Genomic DNA, 16,762 nt, shown 5'->3' with positions numbered 1-16,762 from the left:
CAGCACAGACCCTCTGGGAGGAAGTGAAATCCAAGGGCTGATGTCAACACTGTTTTCCCACTTGCACTCTTCCCACATTTTCTCCTTCCAGGGATGCAAGTCCCAGTCCCAGAAGGCAAAACTGCCATTCCATCCAGTACAAAACCTGCCAGAAAAGACCAGGACTCCAGGAGCCAGCAGCCATTTCTCCTGAATTTTCTGCTTACAGGTATTTTAATTCTGCTTTTCTTCAGGGGTGCTTTTCTACCAAGGTAATTACCATCTTTTTTTTATCTCGAATAAAGTTTTTAAAAGCTGAGTTTAATGAGTTCATTTTTTGATTACTCTTAACTTGGAGTTTTCCAGGACAGCACTTGCCATGGTCCTGCAGGCTCAATGAACCCTCTTGGGTCTTCCCCAAGCTTTTACATCCCAATTTCCATGGTCAGTGTTTCCATGAACAGAACACACATCTCACCATGGACATGTTCAAAGTGCAGTTTCATGCCTGGAGCTGACAGGCCAGACACAGCAACACCAAAAGCCAAATTCCAGGTTAGTTTTTCTCCTTCCAACTTCTCCCATTGTTTATCCATCTCTCCAATGTTAATTCCTTTGCCCACTGGAGTTGTTCACAGCCCCAGGGTTCCCAGTGCTGTCCTGTTCTCTTCCCAGCCCTGAGTTCCTCTGGCACAGACAGAGCTGCTGGGAGCTGAAATTCTCCCAGTGACCTCAGTCCCCCTGCCTGGAAAATGTCCCTTCCAGCTCCTGTCCCTCACCTCTCACCTGGAAAAGAGGGCTGTGTTCTGCTGGGTGCTCCCAGCTCTGGGCAGATCCTGCCCTTCAGCAGGGAGTGGCAAAGGTGGCTCCAGTGACTGTGCCAAGGGCAGGTGACAAGGACAGTGGGTCACACCAGCGCTGAGGAACCTCAGGGCCAAGCTTTGCAGTTTGAAGAGAACAACCAGCCAGGAAAGGATGCTTTTCCACTGAAAGGGAACAAATGGGGACAAGAACTAAAGAGGTAGGGACAGCACAGCCCCCAAAGCTGCCCAGTCTCCAGCTGCCACACCCTTCTGTGGTCAGGTAGGACCCAAATCCACAGCCAGCACTGCCTTGGGGAGGTCCAGCTGCTCCTTTGCAGCCATGACTGAACATCCAATGCCAGTGTCCATCCCTGCTCCCCTCTGCTCTGAAACTGGCACCTGAGCCACACTGGCCCCCCTGGACTGATTAAATACTCACAAACCCACACTGGCACTATCAGACTTCTCTGCCCACCCAGGACACACCAACCAAGTGTGTCCCTTTCTCCCACTCTCCCAGCAGAGACCTCTTCACGTGCAGTTCGGGGAACACCAACTTAGCCCTGGGCTGGGAAGCAAAAGACAACAAATATTTGAAAATAATCCCTGCCTTGAATGTGTCCAGGCCTGAGAGAAAGCCCTTCCCACCACACTCTTGGCCTTTCCCAGTCTGAATAACTGGAAATGCACATCCAACCCCGGAGGAGGCAGGCTGGAATGCTGTGTGAGCACCAAACACCACAGCCCCAAGCACCAGCAGCCTGCAGATGCTCTGGATTGCACTTCACAGCCTCAGTCAATCCCTCGTGGGAAAGCCAAGTGGTTTTTCATCTGAGAGAGAAGAACAGATGACATCAAGGGCTGTCCCAGCTCCATCACTGAACAGGATCTTTCCATCATGTTTCCAGTGCCACTGGAAAACACTGCAAGCCTGTGGGTCTGAGGTTTAAAAGCTACTTTCAGGTCAGCAAAAAGTTCTCTGGCTGCAACAATTCACTGAATTCACTGGTAGATCCCGAAATCTGTTTCCAAGTGCATAAAAACCCAGAGGAAAAGGTGCTGAGTTTAGGGTGCTCCTGGCACAGATTTCAGTTCCCTACTGAACTGCTGGGAAAAGATTCCAGGTCTGGCTTTGGCTGCTCCCCCTGGCACTCTCCAGAGCAGCCATCCTGCCTGGGAAGGCCAGGGAGAAGGGAAGGGGCATTGGAGCCCCTCTGGGAAGCCCCAGCCCCACAGCCAGCGAGCAGTGACCCTGCCAGTGCCTGCAGCCCTCACCTCAATTCCTGTCACTGGGTGACTGGTGTCACTTGGCTCCTGATGTGGCACCTGGGGACATGGGATGGGGAGGCCCTGGCAGTGCTGGGGCAGCAGTGGGACCCGATGGTCCACAGGAACACCTGAACAGGTCCTGGCAAGGGCACAGCATTGCCACCAGGACCTGCTTGTATCTCAGAACTTCTGGGTTTTGGTACAGATCCACTGGAATTTAACCTCATAAAAATAATTTGGTAAGAATTAACATTAACCCAGGAGTTCCAGGGCATTGCCTATGTGTGATCTCAGTCAGTTTAACTGGGGTTTGGGGGAGAAAAACTGCTTTAAAGGTGTGATCCTCTGTGTGAAAAACACCAATCACTTGGTTTTTGAAATTTTAAAAGTTTAATAGTAATAAAATGGTTATAAAAATAGTAATATAATCAGAATAATAAAATTTGAACATATGAGATTAGGACAATATGAGACAATAAAAACAAAGAGATACGGATGTCCGGGTACCTTTTTCTGGGGAACACAAGCCCGAAAAAGGACACCTATTAACAGAGGATTAACCCTTAAAAACAATTGCCTGTTGCATATTCATACATCTCATACATGATGCATAAATTCCATAAATACAGGATTCTCTCTGGTCACTGTCAACTTCTTCCTCTTAATCCTCATGCTGTCTTCCAGTCTGAGCGAGGTGGGAAGTAGTTAGTTTTCTGCTGATAAGGGAGCAATAAATTCCCTTTCTCTGAAAGATTTAGGTGTCCTGTGGCTCCTATCTGGTGCAAGTCCTTTCTTAAACAAATATCTTGCATGGCATAGTTCCTATTTTAACATTATGTTATAACCTAAAACTATATTTAATACACTACTTAAGAAAATTAATATAGCATAACTTTCTAGCATAATACAATATTCATTTTAATACTTGCAAAAAGCCAATCATAAAATACACATTTTTCCACACTCTGTACAACCCTGTCAAGATTAAGGGCAGCAGACCAGGTATGTTGATAAAAATTACAGAAATTATTTACTTGAATTAATAACAAGGACTAAAAGACCTTAATCAATCTCTCCTGAGCACAGGAGCTGTAAGTGCTGGTGCAGGGCACCCTGTGTGCAGGAATATTGCAGCAATGACATTCAGCAACGCAAATAATTACCAGGACAAACTGTTACTGACCCAGAACAACAGCCAGGGGAAAATCTCCATCTCTGCCCGAGCAGTGACCTCGGGGGTGTCTGCCTCAGAGGGGCTCTACGGCCTTGCGGTGACACAGGGCCCTGACTGACACCACCATGTCCAGAAGAGGTTGTTTGCGGTATTTTCTCGACCATTTTCTCTTTACATGTCTTCCCCGGGCCGGGGCTCGGGTTCGGCGGGGGCCCCTCAGAGGAGCCCCCTCAGAGGAGCCCCCTCAGAGGAGCTCCCTCAGAGGAGCCCCCTCAGAGGAGCCCCCTCAGAGCCTGGCCCGCGCCGCGCCCGCTCAGGGGACCTCTCGCCTCAGCGGCCGGGACAGAGGCTGCCCCGCCACAGCCTGCCGCCGCCTCCCGCGCGCCCCCGTCCCCACCGGGACGTCTTTGTGGGCACAGCAACCTTTCTCGGCGCCATTTGCTCCCTACTCAAAGCGCATGCGCGAGCTCTCGCCATATTGGAAAGGGCACCATACGCCTAAGCCGCCATCTTAGGTGTGGTAATGTGAGTTTTGCCCAAGGTCCGCCATCTTGTGCCCTGGCAGAAGTCACTTCCTGTGGGGGCCGCCATCTTAAGTGTGGTATGACGCGAGCCCTGCCCAGACCCGCCATCTTGTGTGCTGGCAGCAGCCGGGTCCGAGAGGTTCCGCCGCCTCCGGCCCGGGCCGCCCTCTTGGGCGTGGCCGGCCTTGATTTGCGGCCACCTCCGCCCCCCTGGGAGTCGCGTGTGTCGCTATCCATCACACGCACACACACATGCACTCATATCACAGCCCCGCACAGCTCGACCGAGCCCCGCCCCGCCCGCTGTCCCCAGTCCGGGGTCTCTCATGAGTCTCTTCGTTAGTCACAAACATCACAAAGGCCTTCAGAGTCTGTAAGTCAAGGGCAGTTGTGAAAAAAAACCCTGCTTTCTGCTCATTCAGTTGCCTTTATGACAAAATATCTCTGTTATTGATCACATTTCCAATAACAGCAGGCAGCTAATCTATGTTCCTGGCAGGATATTCCTGTCCAAGTCCATGCAACTTCTTTTTGCACTGCCTCATAGCTCAGTGTTTGCAGGTGCTGGATGCAGAGGGGAGCAGGACCCCTGCGGCGCCGCGGGTGTTGGATTTTAGGCAGATCTCAGAGAGGCGAACACGGGGCCCGGCTCGCTGCAGTTCCCCGCGGGACCGCGAGGGGATGCTGCAGGACCGGCCGGGAGCGCGCGGCGCTGCCCGGGCCCTCGCCCCCTGCCCGGGCCGCTGCCCCGGAGCCGCACAAAACTGACCTCGCTGCACGGCCCTGGAAGCAGTGATGGCATATTCATAAAGTCCTGGAATGTTCCGGGTGGGAAGGGACCTTAAAGCCCATTCCATTCCACGCCCTGCCGTGAACAGCGGCACCTTCCACTATCCCAGGTTGCTCCAAGCCCCGTCCAACCTGGCCTTGGACGCTTCCAGTCACTCCATTCTCCTGTGTGTTACTGCAGCCTGTCGGATTAATTAGTTGTTTATTGGAATGCTGTAGGAGAGAAAGTAATGAATGGGTCTAAGTATCACATTAACACAGCTGTACACTTCTGGGAGCCACTTTTGCGAGTGGCAAACTATGTATTTTTCACCCAAAAAGTGAGGTTCTTTTGTGACACCAAAGCAGAACTCATCGCCAGTTGCATTAAGTGAGGGCTTCAGGATAAATGACAGATGAATCAGCAAGTGCTAGCGGTTAGCAGAGGGAAAGGGCGAGAACACACGCGAGCAGGAACAGGAGTATACCTTTCAGATGGGACTAACCGCGAGCGCATTAATTTTTAAATTATTATTCCCCGCCGGCTGGCGCTGGTGAGGCGGAAACTACATTTCCCGTGATGCCCCGGGGCAACGCAGGACGGCTCCACTCATGTGGGGCGGGGTTAGGGCCGTGGCCAATGGGGAGGCGGGAGAGGCTTGAATATTAAGGCGGCGGGAAGACTTGGCCATTTTGCTGGTGAAAAGGTGCAGCGTCGACTCGGCAGCTGTGTGCGGTACGTCCGGCCGGCGGGGAGGCAGGTCCGGGACGGGCTGGCGGAGCCTGCGGCGGTCTGGGCTAAGGCGGCCTCAGGAGCTGTGGGGACCGGGAGGGGGTGAGGACTGAGGGGCTGTGGGGCTCGAGGTGTGCGGGACTGAGGGCTGTGGCGTCCATGGAGGACTGAGGCAGTGTCCGGGGCTCTGAGGTGCACGGGGCGGAGGTTTGTGGGATCCGTGAGGGTTGCGCGCCTGTGGGGTCGCGGCTGAGGGGCTGTGGAGTCTGTGAGGGGCCCTCGGGTATCAGTGGAGTCTGTGGGGGGCTGCGAAGTTCGCGGCACTGATGGCTGCCGTGCCCTTGAGGAGCGCTCGGGGAGCCGCGATGTGCGTAGGGCTTGAGGGGCCGTGGGGATCTGTGGCATGGCTGTGGCATTGCTCAGGGGCTCTCAGTTGTGAGGTGCGCGGGGCTGAGGGGCACAGGGAGAGCCGTGAGGAGGGGCTGTGGGGTGTGTGGGGCTGTGGGTGTCTCTGGGGGTCTGTGAGGGGCTGAGGGCGGAGGCGGCCTGAGGGGCTGTGAGGTGCGGAGGGGCGGTGTCTGTGTGGGATCCGTGCGGGCCTTTAGGGTATGAGGTGCTTGGCGCTCGCGGCTCTGGCGCTCCGAGACGCCTTTTGGTGCCCGGCACGGCGCTGGGGCTGCCCGCAGAGCGCGGGGTGCCCGGCCCGGCGTGGGGCGATGCGTCCCGGGGAGCAAGAGCCTCTTGTGCCGTCGGTGCCAGCCGGGAGTCCCCGCCGCTCTGGGCCGCCGCCCCCCGGCTGGGCTGGAGGCTCGGCTGTGCCCCCGCCTGCTGCAACCGCTCGTGGAAGTGGTGAAGAGCCAGAGGGGCCCGGCTGAGCCTGGCTGAGGCTCCCCCGGCCGGAGCGCAGCCGTGGAGCAACCGTGTGAGGAGCGCGGCGTGGGGCTGTCGGGGCAGGGAAAGGAGCAATCAGCGGGGAGGGAGATGGCTTAATCTTAGTGTTTTTTGTTGCTAATGTTGCCTGCTTGCAGTTCTTCACTGAATCTATTAAAATAGATCAGAAATCTATTAAAAAAGATGAGCTCTTTTTTAATAGATTTCTGATAGGGCGGAAAAGCCTCCAAGTCCCTCTAAAAGTTGGGTATCTTAGCGGTGTGTTTTGGCTGCACAGAAAATTCAGGGTGAATGGGCTTAGGAAAGCTGTCTCTGTGAGGTTTCAGGTCAGTACCCAGCTGTACAGGTGTCCATTTTGTTTTAAATACAGGATTAAAGGAGAGGTGGTCATGTCCCAGGAGACAGCCACTTCCTCCTGACCAGGGAGAATGTGCAGCTCCTCAGGCAGGGGCAGGAGATGTCCAGCCTGCAGAAAGAACACAGTGCAGGATCTTGGAAATCTATCAGGGTAAAGTGTGAAAATGGATGGCCAAAAGAGAGGAAGGTGTGTGTAAATTGATGACTTCTAAGCCTCGAAGAGGAGGTTGTGTCTTTCTCCTTTGCCTGTGGTTTGTGTCTCTTGCAAATACAGTTAAATGATAGAATCGTGAAATTGTTTGGGCTGGAGGGGACCTTATAGATATCCAGTTTCACCTTCCACTAGCCCAGGTTGTTCCAAGCCCCGTGCAACCTGGCCTTGGCACTCCAAGGATGGATCAGCAACAGCTTCTGTGGGCAACCTGAGCCAGGGCCCCAGCACCCTTCCAGGTGTGATAGATAATTAATGATAAAGCCAAATCAATAAAAATATTTTTATTTCATGACCAAGTTTAGATCTGTGATAGCCACAATCAAAGGGTCAGCATTGAGCCTGGGATTGCCACTGGATGAACGCAGATTCGAACTCTACCACTTGGAATCCCCCCTGTTACCAAATACTGTCTCTGTCGGGCGGGCTTTATACTGTTGATTTTGCCTGGGGCAGAGTTTCTTCTGTTCTCCTTGCTGTACATATCCATGTAGTTTCCTTTTCTCTGTGCTGGGCTGGACAAAGCCTGTTCTGGGAAGTGGTGAATGCTGATGGAGTTAAGGGAATCTGGTACTGGCATGCACATCCTTGAAGACACTGACTATCTTGATCATGGATACTTGTCAGGTATACTTGGATGTCTCTGGACTGTCCCAGGAAAGGGCCCATCTCCACACTCATGTCTTTTCGTTTGCCAATTAGGTTCTCTTCTTTGCTGCTGTCATTTCACAGTTGGTGAGGCAGTCTCTTTCCCCTGCTGTGGCTTGTGGTTTTGACATCTTTAAGAATTTTTGTACAGGCACAACTTATTTCATGTGTATTTTACATAGCCACTAATTGTTCCATGTATATTTTACCCAGACACTAATTATTCCATAACATATATGAGTTTGAGAAATTAAACATAAAGCAAAAGATACAAGTGCCTGGCAAAGCCAGTGCACACCCCCTTCTTCAGCCCTGGGTCCTTTATAGCAGGATGCCTCAGGAAACAGTTTGGGAAATCATGGAAAAACAGGAGTGAGTATTCCTTCTGTGTAATTTTTTTGTGCTGAAGAGTTTCAGGCAATTAAAATAGGCAGATGAGAGTAGTGTGTTGTCAGCCTGAATTCCACCTCTTCTCTTTACTAATGGACCTCTCTGCAGGGACAGCTGAGCAGTAGAACAAAAAGTCCTACAGTCGATGAATGCTCTGGGCATCTTGCACCTGGTGGGCCCAAAGCCCTGGGAACAGTAAACAGAAATATAAAAGAGAAACCAGAAAAAATGTTGTGCTTTGTCTAAAGCAAATCATGCAAGACTGTGGTTAAGCAACGTTACCAGGAAACATAAATATTGTGGTTATCGCTTTGGCAGTGGAAAATTCTACCCGAAGCTGTAAGAATACACAAAGTGAGCTGTAGAAACAATACATTGGCTTCTTGCTTGCACCAAGCAGTGCCCCGTCCCTCACTCACTGCCAGACCTCAGAAACTGTTAAGGGATTTTTGTGGTGCTGCAATGGCCTCCGATGGGAAAATTGAGGAAAAAACCCAAACTCCAAGTCTGGAGGCTGATGGTGGAGAGGAGAATGAATGTTATCATAGAATTGGGACAATTCTGGCTGTAAAACGAGAACTGTGTGTGATAATGATTTGTGCTAACTAAATTATAACAATTATTTTTTAAAATATTGCTACAGTTACAAAGTAATAAAATATGTAGGATTGAGGAAAGCAAGATCCCAAAATTGGCCTTGGTATGAACGCAGTCCTTTGTTACATGTGGAAAAACAGGATACAGGATGTAGTATTGAGATGAGCAAGATTCCAAAACAGAATTGGCCTTGGGCTGAACCAAGTTGGGATGATTCCAGGTAAGGAATGCAAGTTGTGGTTTTATCTGTGAGATAATAAAGCTTATTTGGAACATACACTTACTTACATAACACAAAGCTTAGTGTGCATGTGCAACCTGTGAAGGTTATTCAGAGGACAGCGAGGAAGACTGTGAGCCTTCCTCTGAAAAGACCACCAAAAAGCCAGGAGACCCCCTGACAACAAGTGGGGCATGTGCTATGCAGTACAGTGACACAGATTTCAAGAATCAAAAATAGGAGGAGATTTATGGAAAAATACTGATGAATGCATACAGTATATAAGTTTCGTTTGCATTACTTTGTTTTGTACATGAGTCAGGGGGAGAAGCCTGCCCTGTACCCTGGTCAGTTTTGCTTATGCTTTATATAAACCTTAATCATACATAATTAATCACTGCCACATTTTTTATATGCTTGATTATATTTAGTATACTTGATTGTATTCATTGATATAAAATTGCTGTTCAATTAAAATTGCTGCTAAATTTTGTTGTTTATTAATTAGACATACAGAACTTGAATCATAACACTGTAAAGGGGTTTTTATGGTGCTGCAATGGTCTCTGATGGGAAAACTGAGAAAAAAGCCAAACTCCAAGTCTGGAGGCTGATGGTGGACAGAAGAATAAATATTATTTATAATATTTATTATGAATAATATTTATAATAAATAGCGATAGCCAGAGTCGTGGGTGTGCATCCCAGTGCCAGGTTCCCGTAACTCGGTGAATGGATGATCAGCATTCATCGCTTACCAGAAATGGTTTTATCCAGCCCAGCACAGAGAAAGGAGACTACATGAATATGTGAAGCCATGGAATGAAAGACTCTTCCCCAGGCAGAAAAAGCTGTATAAAAACTACCTGGACAGGAAGAGCCTTCATGAACAGAGGGGATCCAAAGTGGTAGAGTTCGGATCAGAGTTCACCAGTGCCAATTCCAGGCTCAATGCTGTTCCTTTGATTGTGGCTATTGGAGACTGAATCTCGGTCACAAAATAAAACCTATTTCATTAATTATTAATTTGGCTTTATCATTTATTACCTATAACAGAATCCTCTACTTTGAGAAATCAGAATATAAGGTAGAATTATTCAAGGCCCAGATTTCAGAGGGCATGAAAACAGAAGCATCAAATCTGTTGCTGTAGCAGCTGAAATAACTGTTAAATGCATGGATGGGGTGTTTTGTGTTTTGTTGTGTTTATATTGGTATTTTTTTATTTAATTCCTCAGAGTGCATGATGAGGAAATATTCTTCTGTTCTTCATCTTCAACCTAGAACTATTTAAGCTGCTCTCTTTTATTCTGGAGAGCTGTAGTATACTACTGTTCTGTTGCTTACTGCTAGTTCTGCTGTAGAAATTGGTTGATTGGAACGATCAATAGGCTTAAACTCCAGAGAGGAATTTGTTGGAGATGGGAAGCTGCTGTAATAAATATGTAACTGACTGTAACTTGCTCTCCTCTTGGTAGTTCAGCAGATTGTAGCCAGAAAAAGTGCCTGTCAGCCTCTTGCTGTTCATAATCCTGTGGATTCTCTGAGTGCCAAGGAAAGCGCAGCAGCAGCAGGAGCCTGTGTAAGGAACCACTTCAGGCATGGCAGATTTCCTGCCCAGGAGACACCAAGGCAGCCTGTGCTGCTGTCAGACTGAGCCAGCTTGGCTGGACTGGCCTCACGTGTGACAAACAAGGATTCTAAAGTGCTGCCTGGCATGGCAGTAACTGAATGGGGTGATGATGAGATGATACTGGAAATATGACATTGTGGCTGTGGCTGCCTTGTCCCAGGAAGTGTTCCAGGCCAGGCTGGATGGGGCTTGGAGCAAGCTGCCCTTGTGGAAGGTGTCCCTGCCCATGGCAAGGGGTGGAAGTTGATGGTCTTTGAGGTGTGACCCAGAGCTTTCTTGGATTCTGTGATAAGTAGAATTCATGGAGGCTGAATGTCCTATTCATGTTGGAAGGTGGTGGAGTGGCAGAAAGGGATGAGAAATGGTCAGCTTTTAAAGAAAGAAAGAATGGTCATAAGATGTGCAGGCTTTCACTGTCTTTTCTGTTTTGTTCCAGGATGAGCTGAATGGAATTGAACGTTTGAGTGAGGATGCAATTGTGAGCGGCTCCTACAAGAACAAGACCCTTTGTGCCAACCCAGAGGACACGTGTGACTTTAACAGGGCTGCCCAGCTGGCCTCGACGCCCTTTCACGGGGTGGTAGCTCAGAGAGTGCCAGCTCCTGCTTTCTGTCAGGGTGAGCTGAAGGAAGATAGCCCAGAATCCAAGAGTGCACCTCTGAATCAGGAGACACCGGTGGGTGTGTGAAGTGTGGAGCACTGCAAAGGTTGAGGCTCAAAATTAAGAAGGTGAGCCACTGGGGACAATGGGATCTCAACTGTCAACCAAAAAAAAAGCTAACGTGGCAGCAGAAGAAAAAGCTATAGTGAATGCATGGACCCTTATGTTGCACCTGCAAGGGATAAAATGCAATAAAAAGGCTCTGTGCACTTTATTGCAGTGGTGTCGGAACCATGGGGTAGATGCCAGCGTAAGAGCTGCATTTATTGTGAAAAACTGGGAACAGGCTGGTGAATTGATTTTTGAATCAGCTTCTCGAGGAGATGAGACTGCTAAAAATATTATGACTACCTGGAGGCTCGTGCTGGATACCTTGAAACTGCTGAAACCTGAGCAACATGCAAAAACAGCAGCTGAGGCACCGCAGGCACCACCTGCCAAGACTCCCAGTGATAGTGGAGCTCAAGAGGGAGCAGCTGGGGGAGTAGAAGCCACATCGAGTTTGCAGCTGGAAAGGACGGGGGAAAACCTAGAAGGGAAGCAGCTGTCATCCATGCCTCATATCCCTGCGACTCCGCCCACGCTGTGTGCCCCTACACCCCCATGTCCTACACCTCCAGTTACCACAAACCCATCCTCTCCTCCTCTGCCTACAGATGGCTGGAGTGATGATAAACTCCTGTCAACAGCCCTGCCAGTGCTTGATAGGCCTAATCACAACCTCGGCATGGAAATAGGAGCCGGGAGCCAAGCGGCACTCGGCGCTGAGAGTTCCGGCAGGGAGCTGCCAGCACCTGGAGTGGAGGGACACCACATCCCATCATGTCCACAGCCAAAGCCTGAGAGGCCTAAGGAACCCCCTCCATTAGTAGATTTGTGGGATCCTAACAGGGGAGGCCCAAGTTGTCACACCCCTGCTGGCCCTCAGGAGGATGCTTTTCCCATGCGACCAGTACCAGCTACTGTCTCCGGATGCAATCGGGTTAGATTTTGGCACTATGTTAAATTAAACTTTCTTGCTAGTGGGGATCTTGAAGTTGCTGAACGACTTTCTGCACCACTATCCCGGCTGTTCTTGGGTGGCCAAGAGCTTGTGTGTGGGACGACTGGCACTACTATCTCAGCATACAATCCAGTTCGCTTTTGGGAACGTATGCAATTAATGGCACTTGCTAGTGGAGATTACAAAGTTGCTGAACGAATTTCTGTACCTAAGTTCCCGCTGTCCTTGGGTGACCAAGAACTGGAAGACGATTGGACTGAGCCCTATATTCATGTCACCTTTAAAATTCTCTCCCAGTTATGCCAACTAGCCACCCAACATGGACTGGGGTCTCCGGTCGTAACAAGGATGTTACGGCTTCTAGCTGAAGCTGAAATGACACCCTTTGATATCAAGCAAATAGCAGGGTTGCTCTGTACCCCGATTGAATACATGGTGTTTGAGTCCACCTGGAAGCAACATGCAGAAAAGCAAGGGCTGCATAATTTAGTGGTGCCGCAGCAAGATCCATGCTTTGGGGCAGGGGTCCCTGAACTTCTGGGATTGCCTCCCATAAATAACCCACAGGTGCAAGCACGCCTAAATCCTTTGATATTGGCACAGGCAAGAGATTTAGGAATGCAGGCCCTGATGAAAGTTGGTAACATGGCATTGGCAACTCCAACTCAGAGTTTTGCAAAAATTAAGCAGGGCCCCAAAGAGCCTTATGTGGAATTTATAGAACGATTAAAAGATGCCATGGAAAAGCAAATAGCAAATGACGATGCAAAAAATCTGTTGATGTTGTCATTGGCACGAGACAATGCAAATGAAGATTGCAAGAAAGCTATAGACTTATTACCAAGAAAAAATCCATCCTTAGATGAAATGATTAATGCGTGTGCTGAAGTTGGAACTCTATCTTATGAAATGTCTCTGTTAGCTGATTCCTTGGCAGCTGCTCTAAGGTCGCACCAGTGCTATGGATGTGGGCAACTAGGTCACAAGAAAGCAAATTGTCCCCATAGGTACAACTCATGGGGGACACGTCAGAAACAGAGAGCTGGGCCTGTAGTGGGAAGCTGTTACCGGTGTGGAAAACCCGGTCATTTCGCCAAGCAATGCAAGTCTAAATTCCACGCTAACGGACAACCTCTCAGTGGACAGGGAAACTGGAACAGGAGCGCCAAGGGGAAGTGCTTGCAGACACGAGTACCTTCTCGTCCTTCAGTGCAGGCCTATGGAACCAGCTCACAGGGACAGCAGGAGGATCAGCTGGCATGGATGTGTCTATCGCTGGCATTATAACTTAGAGACTCATTAAAGATTTATAAAATCCCCCTCGAGGCCCATGGGTCTGCTGGGGAAGGATTAAGTACATTACTATTAGGATGATCAAGAGCAATGTTACAGGGTTTTTTTGTCCACCCTGGAGTTATAGATGTAGACTATACTGGACAAATATGTGCTATGGTATCAACACCTCCTCCTCCTGTACCCCTTCCAGCTAAAAGTCTTATTGTTCAACTTGTACCTTTTAAGTCTTGTGTTCCTAAAACAGACTCAAAGCTGCGAGAAAACAGAGGCTTTGGCTCGACGGGGGAACCTGAAGTATACTGGACTCAGATCATATCTGATCAAAGACCAAACATGGTTTGTACTCTTGTAAGTCATAAGTTTAAATAGAATGATAGTGGAAAATTTATGTTGTAATTATAGTGAAATGACTAGGGGTTGGAGGTTAGAGTAAGAAATTATTTCCTTCTGTTTAGTTTAGTAATTTTTATTGTTCTAAATAGAAGTTGTATGTTGGATATAATTTTGATAATTTTTAAATGTGTATTCACAGAGATGAGGGGTGGAGAATGTTGTTGTTTAACATAACTTAGTTTTTAGTAAAGAGAAAATCCATCAGTTATGGAAGTGATTCTCTGTGAGGACTGCTAACAGCTTCCTCTGGGCCCATCAGAACCCATCATCTAGCTAGTTTTGAATATTGACACCTTGTTAAACCACTTAAGGAAGCTGAACACACCCCTGTGTCATCACATTTTAAAATGAACAAAACCCAGGAGAAGCTCTCTTGCTTCCAGCTTTTGAACAGGTAACTGGACACTGGCTGGGCCAGGCTGTGCTTCCCCACGTGCCCCCCATGACCTGGTAGGGCTGGGCCGGGCCCTGCTCTGCTGCAGCACTGGCCACACCTTTAAAAGTGATAATGGCCCTGCCTATATCACACAGAAAACTCATCAATTCCTGCAATTATGGGGCATGTCGCATCTCACGGGCATTCCTCATTCCCCTACAGGCCAAGCCATTGGTGATCTTGCCCATGGCACTTGAAGTGCATTCTTGAAAAACAAAAAGGGACAATGTCTGGTGAAACCCCACGGAGTAGGGTGGCCAAAGCTCTGTATACAGTGAATTGCCTTATGACATTGCCAAAATCCCAAAACCCCCTTATTTTAAATAATTTTTTGTCATTGCAGTCCTCTAGTGATATCCAGTTGCCCAAGCCTAAGGTATGGGTATGGGATCTCATTACCAACCCGTGGGAAGGTCCTTGGGACCATGTCACTTGGGGTGCAGGTATGCTTGTGTTTCTACAGATGCAGGAATTCGATGGGTGCCTGCCCAGTGTGTGTGCCCTGCTCTGGGCTCTGCTCTGGATCACAACCAGCAAGGCCTCCCCGAGGGCCCCTCAGCTGACCCTGGAACAGTAACAATGTTGGGGTATCAGTTGCTCTGTGCATTGAATCCGATGTGATTTTGTGTGTCTAGAGCACAACCAGAACAACCTTTTCACACCTGCTTAGAGGGGGCACCCTTGAATGGTACACAAAGTATACAAGTAACACAAAATGTTGTTAAAATGCAATGCTCTTCCCAGAGCAATTGTAATACTAAAACCCCCTGTAGGGAGCTGTGGGATATTTGGTATGACAATTTACTGTTGCTTCACTTGAACCCCAAGAGTTAGACATTTTAGGGACATTATCAGCAGAAGGATGTGTATTTTTTAATTACACACTGGAACATGATATGTGGGACGGAAGTGGAACGGGAAAGCAAAATGTTACCCCAAATAGTTTCTGGATTAAATAGATTGGCTTGCTTTGTAGCAAAAAAAGTAAATGAAACTTCGTTTATTTTGAGTGCTTTGGTTGCAGATGTATACATGCAGCATGCTGTTGATTTTGTTAGCTTATGGACGTAGTTGTGAAGAGTTTGATGGAATGTGTGATGTGGAGGATTTTCTGGGAGAGATCACTGGCTGGAAGAGTTAGGTTTCTCAGGCTGGGTAAAGAGCCTCATTCAAAGTGGGCTTATAATTTTTTGTGTTACCATAACTATTTTGATCATTGTGCTGTGTTTGTTATCCTGTCTGCAAAGGGCTCTGGGAGGATGGTGAAGACTGCCTTTGTAGTCGAAATACAAAAAGGGGGAACTATGGTTAACAGCTGGCTTGAAGGCTCACAGACACAAGTAACCCTGACTTGATGAGGATGGTGAAGACTGCCTTTGTAGTCGAAATACAAAAAGGGGGAACTGTGGTTAACAGCTGGCCTTGAAGGCTCACAGACACAAGTAACCTTGACCTTGACTTGACCAGCCTGTGCCCATGAGAAAAGGAAGTCTTCCTTAAAGACTTTTTCTTCTTTAAGGAAGAAAACCATGAAAAGTGGAAGGACTTAACTGCAAGGAATGCATGCTGGCCAATCTTTGGCGAGCACATATGGAGGCAGCTCTTGGCCTGCAATGTGAGCTGATGGCACCAAGTGATCAGCCAATTGGGATTGAATGAGTTGCTTTTGAACACCATATAAACATGAGCTGTGAACAATAAAGATCACTGTTCCTGCTTGAACCTTGGAGTGTTGTGTCTGTCTCTGCTGTGATACAAAAGGACATGGGAAGTGTTCAGTGCTGCTCATGATGTGGAAGCCTATATCATCTTGATATATGCTAATGACTTTAATAGCTTAGCTCAGTGTGTTTACACAAAACCACAAGCTACCTGTCTTGGGGAGCTGTTTGCTGAGAAGCAGCCCCAGATGGAGGCAGATTTGTGGCTAGGTTATTTCTGTCTCTGTGCTCAGCATATCTGGAGTTTTATTCTGAAATAAGCTATCAGAGTTGCTATGCCAATAGTGCTGCTTAGGTTGTGGAGTGAGATGAAAAAAGACTCTGCAGATACAATGTGAATCAAGAAAAAGCCATTGTGCTTCTAAAATTTGTTTCTATTCTTATCTTGGTCTACACAGTCACGCATTGTCTAATTGGTAGCTCTACTTTGTCCACCAGGCAGGCATGCATCTTTTCCTTAACCTAACTGGTCGATGCTGGTAAGTGTCATTTTACTCAGGTTGATACCCCAGTGTTTGTCAGTAACTTTTCTCCTGCTTCTTCTGGCAACAATAGCTTTTCTATACACAAAGATGACCTCGGTCTTCAGTTCCAGGAGGTTAGGCTGGTTCATTAAGTACATGTCCATTTTCCTGTAAATATGATCCTGCAATTCCTGTTGAAAATGTAAGACTGTTTCTTGCTGCCAAAGGTCAGTGATGCCACATGAGAGGGTAAATCTCTTGGCACTGGTTTTAGTGTTGCTAAGGAAGGAGTTTTCTGAAAAGACCAGAATATCATTGAGAGAGCCATTTCTTTAGCTCAGGGTCCACTTTGCCTTGAGCAGATTGGAGTGGTAATAATAGCAAGCCCACTTGGCTTTTTGGATTAGTGCTGTGGGACTTAAGTACAAGATTTTTTAACCCAATAACTTGCAGAGTAATTAATGAAAGCTTTCTGTCCTCATTATCAAACATGAAAAGCATAATCACTTGTTCCTTTTATACTCCTAGAGTCAATGTGATTAATGGGACTAAGCATCTTATTAACACAGCCTGCCACTTTTGGGAGTGTCA

The 16,762-nt window shown here is 48.1% G+C and overlaps 1 protein-coding gene across 2 annotated transcripts; it reads left to right on the top strand.

Moving 5' to 3' along the window:
• The first annotated feature begins 5,224 nt into the window (after positions 1-5,224).
• Positions 5,225-13,503, top strand: LOC120500974. Of its 2 annotated transcripts, none has more exons than XM_039706567.1 (2): positions 5,225-5,253; positions 10,634-13,503. In XM_039706567.1, exon 2 carries the CDS (start codon positions 10,944-10,946, stop codon positions 13,146-13,148), a length of 2,205 nt encoding a protein of 734 aa, XP_039562501.1. In that variant the 5' UTR covers positions 5,225-5,253; positions 10,634-10,943; the 3' UTR covers positions 13,149-13,503. The 2 variants fall into 2 exon arrangements, with proteins under 2 accessions (XP_039562501.1, XP_039562500.1); XM_039706566.1 differs by lacking the exon at positions 5,225-5,253 and adding an exon at positions 9,723-10,146.
• The last annotated feature ends 3,259 nt before the right edge of the window (positions 13,504-16,762 follow it).

Source organism: Passer montanus, unplaced genomic scaffold, assembly GCF_014805655.1.
Source record: "Passer montanus isolate IOZ18808 unplaced genomic scaffold, ASM1480565v1 scaffold194, whole genome shotgun sequence".
NCBI classification, from domain to species: domain Eukaryota; kingdom Metazoa; phylum Chordata; class Aves; order Passeriformes; family Passeridae; genus Passer; species Passer montanus.
This window is presented reverse-complemented; position numbering and strand designations above follow the sequence as displayed.

Bases quoted from the DNA above. Each gene is read 5' to 3' on its own strand.
- LOC120500974 (XM_039706567.1), top strand. From the start codon at position 10,944: ATGGGATCTCAACTGTCAACCAAAAAAAAAGCTAACGTGGCAGCAGAA.